This window comes from Rattus norvegicus, chromosome 5, assembly GCF_021556685.1.
Source record: "Rattus norvegicus strain SHRSP/BbbUtx chromosome 5, alternate assembly SHRSP_T2T, whole genome shotgun sequence".
NCBI lineage: Eukaryota > Metazoa > Chordata > Mammalia > Rodentia > Muridae > Rattus > Rattus norvegicus.
In genome coordinates, this window is record NC_141538.1 from 106,598,095 (window position 1) to 106,613,281 (window position 15,187).

The following is a 15,187-nucleotide window of genomic DNA, read 5'->3' on the forward strand; positions in this document are numbered from 1 at the left end:
TTCCCTACTCCCCTCAGGTGTGTATATATACATATATGACAAGACAAATTTGAATACTACAAGTTGTAGTGGAGCAGGCACACATGTATGCACACACACACACACACACACACACACACACACACACACACACGGCTTCTATACTCAAACATATCTATAAGCTACATTCCTTTAAGTCATCCCAATGCTCCTTTACTCCCAATCTAAATGGCCTTTCCATCTCTCTTCCGAAGGGCCATCAAAAAGTGCTTCTCTGTCCCATGGGCTCACCTTATATACAATTATTTCATCTAATCCCCTGAGCAACCCTGGGAGGAATTGGCCAAGTTGCTCTCTGGGCCCCAGCTGAGTGCTTGGCCAGGGTGCAGTGTGGATTAAGGGAGATGGCACTAACGTTGCTTCCACAGTAGTCCGCTGGGTTTTACACAGGACACATACAAGCCCATGGCCCGTCATAAACTTTCCCAGGCTCCGTTCAGCCTGCACTCTGGCTGTACCTAACCTCCCATTTATCAAGAAGCCACAGTCTAAGTAGTCAACATCCAGGATGTTTCAACATTCAGGGAGGACCCTGAAGCCCTGCAGAGTCCAGTGAGGTCCCCGGATCATCAAAGCAGACTGCACCACATGTTTGTATGGCAATGTGTATTTTATTGTCTTCCAAACTTACTTGAAAAAAATTTATGATGAGTACTTGGCAGTATTTCTTGATGCGTGTTCCAATAGGTTTTACACAATAAAAAGGACTTATTGTCGGAGTTTAAAAATGATGTTTCTGTCTGCTCAGCATTCATCCCTCCCTTCCCTGGAAACTACATTTCAGTTCTCCCTAGAGAGCTCACCCCACCTCCAGCCTTCTATTATTCACGTGGTTCACATGGGTTGACCCCACACATACTCCTCCGTGCTGGGGTGGACCCAGTTTAGGCCTGGACAATAGGCAATTTTTCTATTGCCATGACAGTCAGCTTGGGAAGCAATGTGAGACTTAAAGCCAGCAAGAGACTCCACTCCAGGATCTTTACTGGAACCTCTGGGCTTTCGAGGTGAGAGGACACTATAAGCTTAGAATCGCTAGAAATGCTCACACTGTCCAGGCCTGCCTTAGGAAGCAACAGGGAAGAAAATAAAGCCAACAGAGAGTGAGACCTCAACACATTGCTGGAGCCCCTCCCTCCAACTACACTGATAGCCAACAGTGAAGTCCTAGCTGATGTAGATGCCTGGACCAATAAATTGTTTTTCCTTGAACGCTTATTATTACAGGCATGCTCATTCCTACTGTGGGTTATACTAAGCTAAACAAGGCTTCCTTACTCCAGAGCATCCCAGAGACTTCAAAATATAAACATACATTATGGGTCTGCATCAGGAGGCTACACAGGAAGTGCTTCCCACACATGTCTAATGAACTGCTTTGGAAAGACCATAGCATGGGGCTTAAAGTCCACAAGAAAACACCTTAGGAAAGGCTAATACACATTACCTGTCTGTTAACCTAATATTAAAATACTCCAAATCCCCCTTCCCTTGTTATTTTGGATAAACGAGACAAATGGGAATTCATTTATTCAACACTGTTGATGCATTTTTCCAGCCTTTAAAAAATGTATGTGTGTAATTTTTTAGTCATTTTCCTAAATTGGGGTCATAAGCACAAACCATACAATATTTCCCCCAGACTTAATAAAACATGTGCACACATATACAGACTTCTCTTTATTGCATCAGGGTCATAATTCCTGAACTGTTATACTTTTGATTTCCACCTTTTAAAGTATTTTTGGTCTCTAGTCTCACTGCCAAGTTATCGGCTATCGTTCCTTGTTATAAATGTGTCTCCCTCTGGCTGTAAGCCCCTCAGACTCCTCTGTGGTTAAAGGGCTAATAACCCAAAAACCTCGGGTGGCCTGAGAAACTCTTGCCCAGAATGGAGGCACACTGACAACAGCTACCGAAGGCTGTTAGGATCCCTGACGTCTCTGATAAGATCAACATGCCAACCTCCCTATGACGGGAGTCACAACTTTCAGCCTGCAGAGAAGCAAATCTGCACATAACATCTTCCACCCCAAGGGTTCCCTTTTCTGTGCCACAAAGCCTCAAGGCCCCTGTGCCTGGGCATGCAGTCTTTTGGAGGAGCAGGATGACAGGACAGAGCTCCAAGTGACAGCCTGAGCAGCAGATATACCATGTGAGGTGAGTGGTGGCACCTAGAATCCATGTAGGGGGGATTTCCTCACCCTAAGGACTTCTGGTCCAGGTTCCTGCTTGGTTTTGAACAGTCAAAGAAAAAAAAAACTCTAATTTAACAGTAAGCACTGAGCTGTTCTTAGAAACTGTAAAATAAAGTGTTGGTTTTTTTTTTCTTTAAACCCAAGAGAACCCATAGTCCAAAGAAAAATTCCATTCCTTGGTTTATAAGTCATCCATTGGCACACAAGTCAGCTTTTAGTCATTTTTCAGGCATGTTGTGTGCCTCTAACTCTCTAGTCACTATTTGCCATTTGCCTGCTTAAAAACTACTTGTGGGCTTCCCTACCCCACCCCTTCCATGTATGGTCTTATAACGGGATAGATGGAGGTTTGGGAGAAAACGAAGTAATTCCGCCTTTCCCTGTGACTGAAGATGCAATGCTGGCCCAAGCAGGTAGCAGAAGAAAGCAGGACAGCTAATACAGATTCAAGCAGAGGAGCAGGAAATCCATGGGTCCTTCAGAAAGACTGGCGCTGGGTCTGTAGCCACCCTTGTCAGAAAAAAGACATCAAGATTTCCCAAGTCAGCGGCTAAAGATCCAGAGGCAGGGACTCAAATCACCTGAGTCTCAGGACTTGAACTAAAAGAAAAGCCCAAGCTCATCATTGCGCTGATGCCTTTCCCAGAATGCAATACAGATGTTCTAGAAGGTTCATGGGCTCCTGGGCTCCTCCTGCACTTCCAGTGTAAGGAGGAACGAAGCACCTGCTCAGAAAGCCATTCGCAAAGTTAGGGCCCGCTCTGCCAAAGAAAACACTCCTCCTGCCTCCCCACCACCACGACCTCCAGCGTTTATGCTCATAAGGGCCTCTGTCTTCCCCCTTGAAGACCTGCTAAGCAGATGTGGGGCTTGGGCAATAGCTGGAGGGACTAGGGAGCCATTAATCTGCAATTAGGACTGTCCTTGTTCCCACCTGCCTCACCTGCTTGCTCTTGACAAGCACACAGCTGAGAAGCGTCTTTTCATTTTAGCAATCAGAAGTATTAGAAAGTCTTAAGGTTCCCAAATACTGTCCTCTAACAGAGAAAGGGAGCAAGGGAGACACTACAAAAACTTAAAATCCATAGCTAACCAAGAAAATCACATCTAAACTAATGGAACGTAAAGTTATAAATACAGCTCAGCCTCCGCACAGCACCATAAAGTACTAAGAAAAGGTACCAGCCGACCAGGGACAGACACCACACCCCACGTGCCCAGCATGCCAGATATCCATAAAGGTGCAATGGCAGAGTGGCGCTGTCATGTAGATTGCTGAATTGGGATAAGCATTTCCAGATAAAACAATGTTTTTTTTTAAGATGCGACAAAAATAAAATCTGTTATTATAAATCCTCCATTGTCCATTACTCTGACAAAATAACAGTGAAGAGTAACTAACTCTTCTCAAGAGGGTTGATGTCTGTTTCGGGAGCTTGCAGGAGGGGAGTGGGCACTGCTGGTGTCACCATTGCTGTTGTTTTGAGATGGGGTCCGCGTAACCTTAGCTGGCCTGGAACTCAGTGTGTAGATCATGCTAGCCTCAAATGCAGAGACATCTGTCTGTCTCTACCTCCCTGGTATCAGCATTAAAGGTGTGAGACACCAAGCCAGGACCAAAGGCAATCCTCTTTTTTACAAGAACCCAAACCCACTCTTACATTTACTTACGTTTCGTTAGTTTAAATCAAGGAGGGGTACAGCATCCTAGACTCTGTGTCCAGAGGCCTTTGAGAGAAGATTGCTGCAGCATTTAGCTCAGGCCACGCTACTGCTTCTGTGGGCTGGAGTTATCTTTCCCAGGTTATCCTGGCTTTGTCTGGTTTGCCTCCAGGAGTCACTGAGCTGTTTTTGCGTTATACACATTAGCACATCTCTTCCCTGAATAGAGTTCAGTTTAATCTCAGGCATAAACGCCTTCAATTTTAGAAAGAGCCATACACTCTCTCTAGTTTCAGAGACCTTGCTTATGCCAGCAAAACTGGCCTTACATCTCAGCAGAAAAAAAAAATGCATTTCAGTTCTTTCTGCATTTCAGAAGTTCTGTTCCCAGCAGACCTCTCTGGGTGCCAAGATTCCAAATTTTTAATGAAGAAGAATATTTTGGCTCACAGCTTTAGAGATTGTAGCTCATAGTCACTTGCTTCACTGTTTCTGGTCCTGTTATGAGTCTAATCTGTGTGAGCATCATAGTGGTGCATGTGTAGTAGAACAAAATTGGTCATCTCATGGTACCTAGGAAGCAAAAAGATATAGGGACTGGAAGCAAAAATAAACCCTTCAAGAACAGGAAATCTGCTTCCTCTAATGAGGCTCAGCCCCGTAAAGTTTCCACTACCTTCCATCAACAGACATTCAGCTATGAATTGAAAAACCCATTGGTGATATTAGAACCATCAGGATCCAATTACTTTGCAAATGCTCTCACTTCTTTAATACATGATCTGTGAGAAGACATTTCCACCTGAGCCATGCTTGTGTTCTGTTAACTTAGTAAATCCCAGTACACTTGGATATACAGTTTGACATGGTTCATGGAGCCAGGATGTCTAAGACACAGAAGATGAACAGTGTCTGCATTGTGGAAGTGCAGATCTAATTCAGAAAACTTACATTACATGCTGGTTTGATTTCTTTCCTTCTCTGTGTGGCTTTGGAGCATATGCATAACGGCTCTGAGCTTCCCCACCCCATAAAAGTATCCAGACCAGACCTTAGACCAAGAGAAGTAAAGAATGCAGATCTGAACCCTCTGATGACTAAGTTCATGGTAAAGGTGCAGGAAGAACTTAAACAGTCCGGGCCAGCCATGACAGCATGAGAGCCACAGGAGATTGTGGACTTGAAAGACAGGTAGGTATGCCCAGTGTTGGTCGGCATCTTCTAGCCCCCTAGGCCTGGAAAGAAGGCCCACTTGAAATTATCTTTCCTCAACTCTGCCTAGTTCAAGTTACTTGACCTTAAAAATCAAAAGTTGGGGCGCCAGTCCTCCCAAGCTGACTGAGACGCCCACAGGTACCTGTGTATCTGGACAATAAACCCTCTTGGTGATTGCATCCAGTGGTCTAGGCCTGGTCATTGGGCTTGAGGATCTCCTTCCCATGGGAAGATTCTCACTGAGGGTCTTTCACTTGGGGGCTTGTCCGGGATCTGGAGATCCTCCGCCCAGAGATCATCGACCACCCACCGGGAGGTAAGCCGGCTGGCGTCTGTCTTGTTGGGTCTTGTCTTGTCCTGCCTTGTCCTGTCTTGTCCTGTAAGCGCTCAGCCAGTTGACTCAGATCTGGGATGTTTTGAGGCGAGATCCAGATCCATGGCTCCTCCGTCTGACTCTTTGCTTTCGGAGAGGATCCGGGCCCTCAAGTCTGGGTTGTTGTGAGGCGAGATCCGGATCCACGGTGCCTCCGTCCATTTTTGGAGAGGATCCGGGCCCTCACATCTGGGCGGGCCAGAGAAGGAGCTGACAAACTTGGACTTCTCCCCTGCAGCCCTGGAAGACGTTCCAAGGGTGTTTGGAGCGCAGTTTTTTTTCGGGACTCAGCCCGTATCGGAAGGATACGTGGTTTTGGGTTAGAGGAGAGAGGAGAGAGCCGGATCCACTGTGTCTCCATCTGACTTCTTGTCTTTGGAAGGATCCGGACCCTCGGCGCCTCCGTCTGAACTTCTGTTTTCAGTTTGGCCCTGAAGCCACACGGCGCGTCTGTCTGTTACTTGTTTGACTGTTGGAATTGTTTGTCTTATTTGTGTCTTACTTTTCTTTGAAACTAACATGGGGCAGTCTCTACAACGCCCCTAAGTCTCACTCTTGACCATTGGAAGGACGTCTGCGACCGAGCACATGATCAGTTGGTCGAGGTCAAGAAAGGAAAATGGCAGACCCTCTGCACATCCAAATGGCCCACTTTTGGAGCAGGCTGGCTGGTGAACGGCACTTTTAAAATGTTTGTCTGAGTGTTTCTGTGTGAGCGGCACCGCATTGGTCAGTCTGTGTCTATCTCTGTTTTGGTTCTGCCATGTGTGCGTATGTGTGTGTTGGTACCGGTCTGGAATCTCACTCTGGACAAAGGAGACGGAGTGCTCCTTTTACCTAGGCGGGAGTGGACGAGGAATCCCACTCCGTCAAAGGTCGAGTTCGGCTGCCTATTTAAGTATAGGCGTGGACGTGTTGTTAAGTATGTGCTTGGACGTGTTAGTGTCTGTTGTCTGTATTCTGTTTCTGTGTTTGATATCCCAGAAGCAGCTGGGGTTGGGCTGCAGTTTGGGCCAGGTGCTGGAGGTGCCGGACATCTGTGGAAATTGGTTAGAGGATGCTTTGTCTTGGTCTTCATTGTCTGATTTGTTTTTTTTGTGGTATTGTCGGGTGTCTTTTTGGCTTTTGTTTCGTTTTTGAATTTGGACTGACGACTGTGTTTGAAATCATGGACTGATGACTGTGTTTGAAATTTTGGAAGTCATGAAACTGTTTGCTTTGTTCGTCAAAGAGTTTTACTTGGTCCTCTTGGTGCTTAAGTTAAAAGTTAAAAATAAATTACTTGAGAGAAATTGTTTGCTGCCAGGAGTTTTATCTTTCTCTCTTGAGCCTCCTCCCCAAGGAGAGATGCCCCAGGTTGGGGGGGGCAGAAAAGCCCCTAAAATAGTTTCAAAAAGAATCTACAACAAACTGTGAAGAACTTTGTTTTGCCAGTCAAAATTTAGAATTCAGGCTTTGGCTGTGGCCAAGGTCAGGATTAATGTCTTCTTTTCCATGGGCCTTTAACCCAGTGAGACAGTTTGGTAAAGGGCTGCTACTGAGGTCCTGAAAGTCCCAGGTGAACCCATTACAATTCTTTTGTCAGCCACTTGGCATCTAGCACCCAGGTCCTAACCATCTCTCCATCCTTTTGTTATTAGTTGTTACTAGAAGCCTAGTGTCATTTGGAGGCTGGTTCTCTTGAGAGGCAAAGCCACCAAGCTGACACTGAAGAGAGATACTCCTTGAGGGAAAATCTAAGTCCAGAGAGACAGCCGGTAACAGATAGGCTGCCCCTCTGCTCGCCTTTCTGTTTCATAGACAAAGCTTGTGCTTATTTTTACAATGGCCTTTTTGTCCAAAAAAAGGCCTCCTGGTTTAGCTGTGTGAATAAATGCTATTTGTCCTCTTCAGTGGACCTCTATTCTCTAGATTCCCTTCTTGTTTTCTCACCATCCCACTTGAGATGCTTGTTAGTAACTGTTACAGGTCTTCTTTACCACTGAGGAAAGACAGAATCCTACTAGAGGCCAGAAAGAATGTTCCAGACATGGATGGAAGGCCGTCACTCCTGACTGTTGACTTCAATACCCCTGAAGCTAGGGAGTGTTCCGGGTCTGCCCCCAGGCTCCAAGGGTGGGTCTCCGAGGGGCTGGAAAATGCCCCACCAATTTGGCTAAGATAAGGAAAGGATATGAAGAGAAAGTTACAGAAATTTGAAGGGTTAAGCTAAGTTGCTGAGAGTTAGTAAAGTTACAGAGAAAGTAAGGTAGAAGTGTACACAAAAGTGGACAGTATCTAATAGCTGTAGAGGAAGATACAAAAGATATGAACAGAGAGACTAAGAGAAAGAAGACAAAGAAGAGGAAGCTAGAGAGATAAAGAGAGATAAAAGACAAGAGAGGAACATATACTGGCCACAGTAGTTAGGGAACCTAGGAAGACAGCAACAGAAGAGAATTCCTGGCTAAAGATCAGTGTGCCTAATGCAAAGAAAAACGACACTGGGTCAGGGACTGCCCCAGAAAGAACAAGAGGGGCCACTGGAGAGCCTCTCGGTCCTAGAGTGCTGGCTATGCACAGAGCTAGAAGGGAAGCCCGCCCAGTTGTTTTGTGGATACAGGGACCCAACGCTCTGTGCTCCTATGCCCCAGTGGGTCAGTATCCAAAGACATTGGGTACAGGTGGCTACTGGCAACAAACAATACTTATGGACTGCCCAAAGAACAGTGGACCTTGGCATGGGCCGGGTAACCCACTAGTTCATGGTCGTCCCTGACTGCCCCTATCCCTTGCTCATGAGAAATTTGCTCTCCAAAATGGCTTTCATGGGCTGAAATGGCTGGGTGAGGCCATGTCTACAGCCTGTGTATGTGGAACTTAAGACCTGTCTCAGTACACCAGTACCTGATGCTGGGAGATGTGTGGCTTAGTGCTGTTCTGCCTGGAACACATCACTCCTGCCAGCCAGGCACTAACAATTATCACCCAATCCAGGACTTAAACTGTGATAGAGTGGCTGATGTTTTGCCTTTGAATAGAACGTCCCAAAAGATGGGACTGAAAGACCCCAGGAGTGGGGAGACCCTCACTCAAGTCTCAGGATGACGCAACCCCCTAAGAACTCACACAAGACCGTCCTTGTTGTAATTACATGAGGTTTATCCATAGCAACCAGTGCACTGGGGTCGAAACTCGTATCCCACACAGGGGCAGTGGAGTTCGACCCTGAGAGGCTGGGAGAAGAGGTATTTAAAGGGAGAAACCACAACCCGAGGGGGCAGGGATGGCGTCATAGAATAACAGTGAAAAATCACAAGGAAGAACTCTCTGTCCCCCAAGATTGTTTCCTAGGAGAAGCTGTCTCTTACTTCTCAGATTGTTTAACTTCATGGTCCGCTAGTTCCTAGGAGAAGTTGTTTCCTGCTTCTCAAAATTGTTCTCTAAGATTTATGGTCAGCTAGTTTCTGGGAGAAAGCTGTTGAGCTGGCCAATGTAATTATCCATTCTATAGCCCTAGGAGAGGCTTCTTGGAACATACAATTCTGGGGCCTAACCTGTTTTCTTTTTTTTTTTTTTTTCTGCTCTAAACTTTGTGTCTAGGGGGGCAACTTTAAAACTTTTATCTTTCAGGACCACTGGTCAGCTGACATGGACTAGACTCTCCACCAGTTGGGGACAATCTAGTCACCTTGCTGCCCAATCCTGACCTGGAGCCACCACAACATGAGTGTCAAGCACTGACAGAAGCCCATGGGTAGAGGAAAGACCTCTGTGACTGGCTGATTGACCCCTGCTGAAAGCCGAGGCTACCTTGTCTACAGACAGGAACAGTTCTCTTCATGAAGGTCAGAGATAAGTGAGTGCTGCCATGGTGGACAACACAATGTCATCTGGAATGACTGAACCCCAATCCCCCAGCACATAAGCGCCGCAGATGTCTTTGCCATCTCTTGGATGCCCTAATGAAGCCAGCAACTGAATAGATAGAAGCTTTCCTCACCAAGCAAGAGACGGCCTCGGTAGTCATCAAAAAGATACTGGAAGAAATCTTCCCCAGGTCTGGAGTGCCCAAGGTAATCAGGTCAGACAACGGCCCTACTTTTGTTGCCAAGGTAAGCCAGGGTGTGGCCAAGTATTTAGAGGTCAATTGGAAATTACATTGTATCTACAGACCTCAAAGTTCAGGACAGGCAGAGTAAATAAATAAAACTCTAAGAGAGACCCTGACCAAATTGACCATGGAGACTGGCGCAGACTGGGTGGCACTCCTTCCCTCTTGCTCTCTTCAGAGCAAGAAATACCCCTTCCAGATTCAGCCTTATCCCCTTTGAGATCTTTTATGGGGCCTCAGCTCCTCTGACTGTATTAGATGATGTTATTGAACCAACGTGTCATAGTAATAATGATTTGTATGCCAGGCTAAAAGACCTACAGGTGATACAGAAAGAAGTCTGGTCACAGCGGGCAGCAGCCTATGCCCCGGGGACCCCCGAGACATCTCATCAGTTCCAGATCAGAGACTCGGCTACATACGATGGCACCGAACCCAGACACTCAAGCCTCATTGGAAAGGACCGTACCTGGTGCTGCTGACCACCCTGACAGCTGTCAATTCTCAACCCTCACCAACCACGTACTAGCTGTTGGGGCTGAGAGCTGGGACCTAGAGGGACACTCAGATCTTCAAAAAGCTCCCTAGACTTGCATATCAGATAAGTGGATACATCAGAGACATGACTGGGAGGTTGCTATAATGCTCACTTGAGGAGTGTGCTTTAGAAACAAGAATTTCATGTTTGCCCTGGGTTCCATCGGGATAGGTGTGGGGATAGGCTTGATTTCTATTGCAAATGATGTAACATCCCCTTACTATGAAGGCATTATGTGCGTTAGTATTTCTAACACTTCTTGGGACTGTGCCTCAGGGATCATAAGTTTAAAAGTTCTAAGCTAGTCATGACCTTGGTGTGTAGGTTTAGATAGTGTCCAGATCAGAATCCTGATGCTAAAGACTTAGTAAGACAAAAAAAAAAAAAAGTAGTTGAGAATTACTTAGGGCTATCTTAAGAGGTGAGAATTACTTAAGGCTATCTAGGCTTATAGAGAATTCAGAACTGCCATTGACTCAGATATTAAAAGAGTGAAAGACTTTTTAGCTGACCTCCAAGAATACCTAGAAAAGATTAGACCTGATAGTCCTTAAAGAGGGAGGACTGCGTGCTGCCTTAAAAGAAGAATGTTGTTTCTATGCAGATCAGACAGGAATAGTAAGAGATAATATGGCTAAGCTCTGAGAATGCTTAGCCCAGAGACAAAAGCTCTTTGATCCCAACAAGGGTGGTTCGAGGGATGGTTTAACTGATCCCCTTGGTTTGCTACCCTGCTGTCCACCTTGATGGGACCCCTAATTATTCTTCTCCTACTCCTCCTTTTTGGCCCCTGCATCTTAAATAGGTTGGTACAGTTTATGAAAGACACGCTCTCTGTTATCCAGACTCTTGTATTAATCCAGCAATACCAAAGGTTGAGACAACAGGAAACAGAGATTCCTTAACCAAGTTGAATAAAAGATTTCACTCAATGTTAAAAGAAAATGGGGGAATGAAAGACCACCCCCCTGAAAGGAAAACTATACGAGCTTAAGGTCCACAACTATAAAAGTAAAAAATAAGTTTTAAAATTCACAGGCTCAGAGCTGAAACAGGCCCGGGCGAGCCCAGGCACACCCAGGCCCCGTGGGGCCTGCCCCGCCTTAAAACTGACAGACCATGGGGTGGGGATTTAGCTCAGTGGTAGAGCGCTTACCTAGGAAGCGCAAGGCCCTGGGTTCGGTCCCCAGCTCCGAAAAAAAAAAGAAAAAAAAAAAAACTGACAGACCACAAAGATAAGAAGGAATGCAGAACCAGCCCGAGGTATCGGAACTGACTCATAGGCCATCTGGCAGGAAGGGATAAGCCCCTAGCCCCTGACATTCCGGATGCCCCAGCCTGCACGTACTCTTTTGCTGTGTTTTAACCTCATTTGAATATGTTTGAATTAGCCAATTGGGTATAATCATGCATCCGTGCCTCATTTGAATCCACCAATCAAGTCCCTGTAACCATGCATCTGCTTCTGTATGCCTGCTTCTGCTCCCCAGAACCCTATGAAAACCCGTCCCTGGTTCTGCTGGGCACGCCAGTCCTCCCGAGCTGACTGAGATGCCTGCAGGTACCTGTGTATCTGGACAATAAACCCTCTTGCTGATTGCAAAAAAAAAAAAAAAAAAAAAATCAAAAGTTGGTTAAAAAATAATAATAAAATTAAAAAAAAAAAAAAAAAAAAACACCTTTGGCCCAAGAAATCTCCAAGGCAGAGCTTGGTGCATTGCCATGTCTGGCTTTATCACAGATCTGGTCATAACCATTATTTTAAAATAAGAAGGCTTAGTGTTCCCAGGAATCTGAGTCAATCCATTCTAGGCTCTTAGCCTTTAAGAAGATCCTACAGTTTCTGCTCACAGCTCTGAAGCCAGGTCTCACCTTCCTGGTTGACAAGGGTCCCTTTTTCTGCCCCTCTTCTCCCTGGAGCCAGAGACTACACTTGTATGAGAGAAGGCAAATGTCGGGGGTTGGGGATTTAGCTCAGTGGTAGAGCGCTTGCCTAGGAAGCGCAAGGCCCTGGGTTCAGTCCCCAGCTCCGAAAAAAAAAAAAAAAAAAGAACCGAAAAGAAGGCAAATGTCTGGCAGGTCCACATAACCATAGAGTCCCCACAGGACCTCCTCCTTTCTTTGCCCATGACTGACAAGAACTACACCCAATCAGACATCATTCTCCTGGCCAGTATGTCATGCAGGAAAGAAGTAGACAGATGTCCTATGAAGGAGATCTAGATACAGAAAAGCCAAACACAGCCCCAGACTTAGCCTGGAACCCCTTTCCCTGCTGGGGTGGAATAAGGTGTCTATGCAGAATCTCGCCAAAGCCCCCAGTAGACTACTCTCTGTATAGAAAGCACACCAGAGTAAACAAACCAACCTGAAGATTCAATGCCCCGAAATAAAGTTTATTCTTTGGCACTTCAAACCTGGTAAAGGTTAATATCAATTCATGCAATAATTTAATTAGATCAAGATCCCAGAAATGTCACTGAGATCATCCTTGATTCCATGAACAAAAGGAACCCGAGGGAGTTAGAGAGATAAAATAGAGGGCTACAGGGGGTTAATCAGCCATGAGTACATGTCATTTTTCTTTATTCAAGTGATCCTTGTGTTATTTCAAATATCCTGGAATTAGTGATGGTTTTGTTTTTCATTCTGAGGTAGGTATTTTAATATTTTTTCATTTTGGGAAATTCTTCTTCAATGGATAATTTTTAGTTTTCTGGTATTTGCAGGTTTTTAATTTTTTTCACAGTCAGGATGACACTTGTAGTTCTTTCTGACCAGGCTTTTCCACATCATGTATAGAAAGAGAGCTGTTCTGCCTAGAAGCTGTCTGAGAAATTGACCTATAGATCTTGTGCCCCGTACTATCCACTTCCTCAAAGATATAGCCTGGGGGGTTTATGTATGATGCTGGACACCTGCCCAAATCCTTGGGAGTAAAGCTAATGGAATAAGTAGTCTGACCCTCTACAGGGATGTTTCTTCGAGGGCCAACCCAGGCGGGCTTGTAGTTTTCAGTAATGGTAGGTGGATGAGGCACGTAGCATATCTTAGTGGTGGTCTGGCAGTCCAAAGGCTCCACAGGCAAGTTCAGATGGGGAACAGGTCTGATTGGTTTTGTGTTCACAGCTGCCCACTGCTTGAAGTCATCCTTGGAAGTGGTAGAGCTTTGGAAGCGGCCGCTCTTCTTAATGGAAGGCACAGGTCGGCAAGTTATAGCAGGGCTACCCTTACGGTGTTTATAATGGGTCTGCACAGTTGTCAGAAGATCCATCTTCTCCTCAGGAGGGACATACACAACGGGAGCTTTGGGAACTATCTGGGGCGTTGGCCAAGCTTGGTATTTCTCCTGAATCTCGGTGATGTCCGAGAAAGGTACATCATGCACAGGTATCTTGCCTGGAGGTTTTGAACTCTTGGCGGGCTCCCCTAGGAGGCCTCTGTAAGACTCTTTGTGGGTGGTCAGGTTCTCAAAGGGGATATCACAGGGTATGTATTTCTCTGCCTCTTTAACGAAGCGCTTCTCCACAGGGTGGGGCACATAACTCATCTTGTAGTTAGTCAGATCTTCCAAGGGGATGTTGCAGATCTTTGCCTTGACTGAAGGCTTACAGCTCTCAGTAGTCACAAGGCATTTCATGGTATAGTCATCCTGATGTGTGGTTCTGTTTTCAAACTTGGCAGACTCCGGCCGGTACTTGTGTGGAGGACGAAGAAGCTCCCGTCTTGGTTGGTTCCAGGGTACATAATCAACTGAAATTAAAGAAGAGGTAACCACTGATCATCCAGATCTCCTAATTTGCATGTGTTTTAAAGAACCCTAAAGCTACAAACCAATTTCTAATGAAAATCTCTGGCCTCACAGAACAAAGTAGTTCCCTACTACCATCTTGTGCACACGCTTGCTGTTTCAATATCATAGTGCTTGCAGCCTGCTGTGCAGAAAGACAAGTTTTCCTCGTATGCCACAATGCCATGCACAGAGATTTTAGAATCCTGGGGTCTACTGAGCCTACTCCAGCAGAAAAGTCTGACCCAAAGGCAACTCTTTACCTGTTCAAGAAAAAGGCTATCTCTCGGTGTCGGAGCATATGAAAAGATGCATGCACTGTGCAGAAACACAGAGATTTACAACCCACCACTGACAATCTACCAGCCAAGCCAACCAGGTCTACCTAGTCAGAGTAACTACTATTGTGTCCCTGAACTGCTCATGTCTAATCCATAGACACCAATCCACTGCTCCAGGGAGTCAGAGTATATGATATTGCCTAAAGACAGAATCGCCACAGCTGCCTTGTCCTTAGTTTTTTGTATATTAGTCATTTTTCTCTTCTGAACTCCCTAAACTCCTAAACATATACTATCAAAACTATCAAAATACTTTATGAATGCAGGAATAGAAGCACAGGGAAACTCACACCCAATTGATTGGTTTCAAATTAAAAAGAAAAGCATGAGTTCAAACCCAGATTCAGAAGCCATGGTCAAACCCACTCCACCCTTAAGAACATATGGCAGCCAGTGGTACTCAAGCCTTTCCGAACATAATCTGACATCGTCACAGTCATCCTTTGCGACAGTTGTGGTTGTCTCTATTTTTCAGATTTCCAAAAGACGATCTCAGAGAAACTTTAGAGCTTGCCCAAAAAATTTAAGCCATAGAGCTGATTCCACAGCCATGACTCCAAATGTCTCCAAGGCACAGCAGGGCCCTACATTTTTAAAATAAAGACTGAAAAAGAATAGCCAGGGAAGATTTATAGACAGAGTGTCTGAAAAATGAAGATTGGCCAGCTGAACCAAGTATACATTCATCTCAAGAGGAACCTCCATAGTGGGTTAAAATGGCTCAGATGAAAGGATTCACTCCAAGAGAACTGTGCACTGGAGGAGCAGATACAGCATTGGACAGTGTCTAAAGTCACTTTATCCCGATCTTCAGGACAGCTGGGAGACTGAAAGGTCAGTTGAGAGCAGCAGTAACCATTGTGCACACACTGCCTTCCCTTCCATAATGCCTGGATCACAATAGAGGCTGGTATTGCTCCATTGTTCTCATCAATCAC

The 15,187-nt window shown here is 45.5% G+C and overlaps 1 protein-coding gene across 1 annotated transcript in view; it reads right to left on the reverse strand.

Moving 5' to 3' along the window:
- Positions 1-12,493: 12,493 nt before the first annotated feature.
- The window catches only part of Saxo1 (stabilizer of axonemal microtubules 1), a 147,052-nt gene continuing 144,358 nt past the window's right edge, over positions 12,494-15,187 (reverse strand). Inside the window, exon 4 of the mRNA NM_001431253.1 lies at positions 12,494-13,871. Coding sequence (NP_001418182.1) covers positions 12,868-13,871 — 1,004 coding nt within the window. The 3' untranslated portion in view covers positions 12,494-12,867. The remainder of the gene's footprint in view (positions 13,872-15,187) is intronic.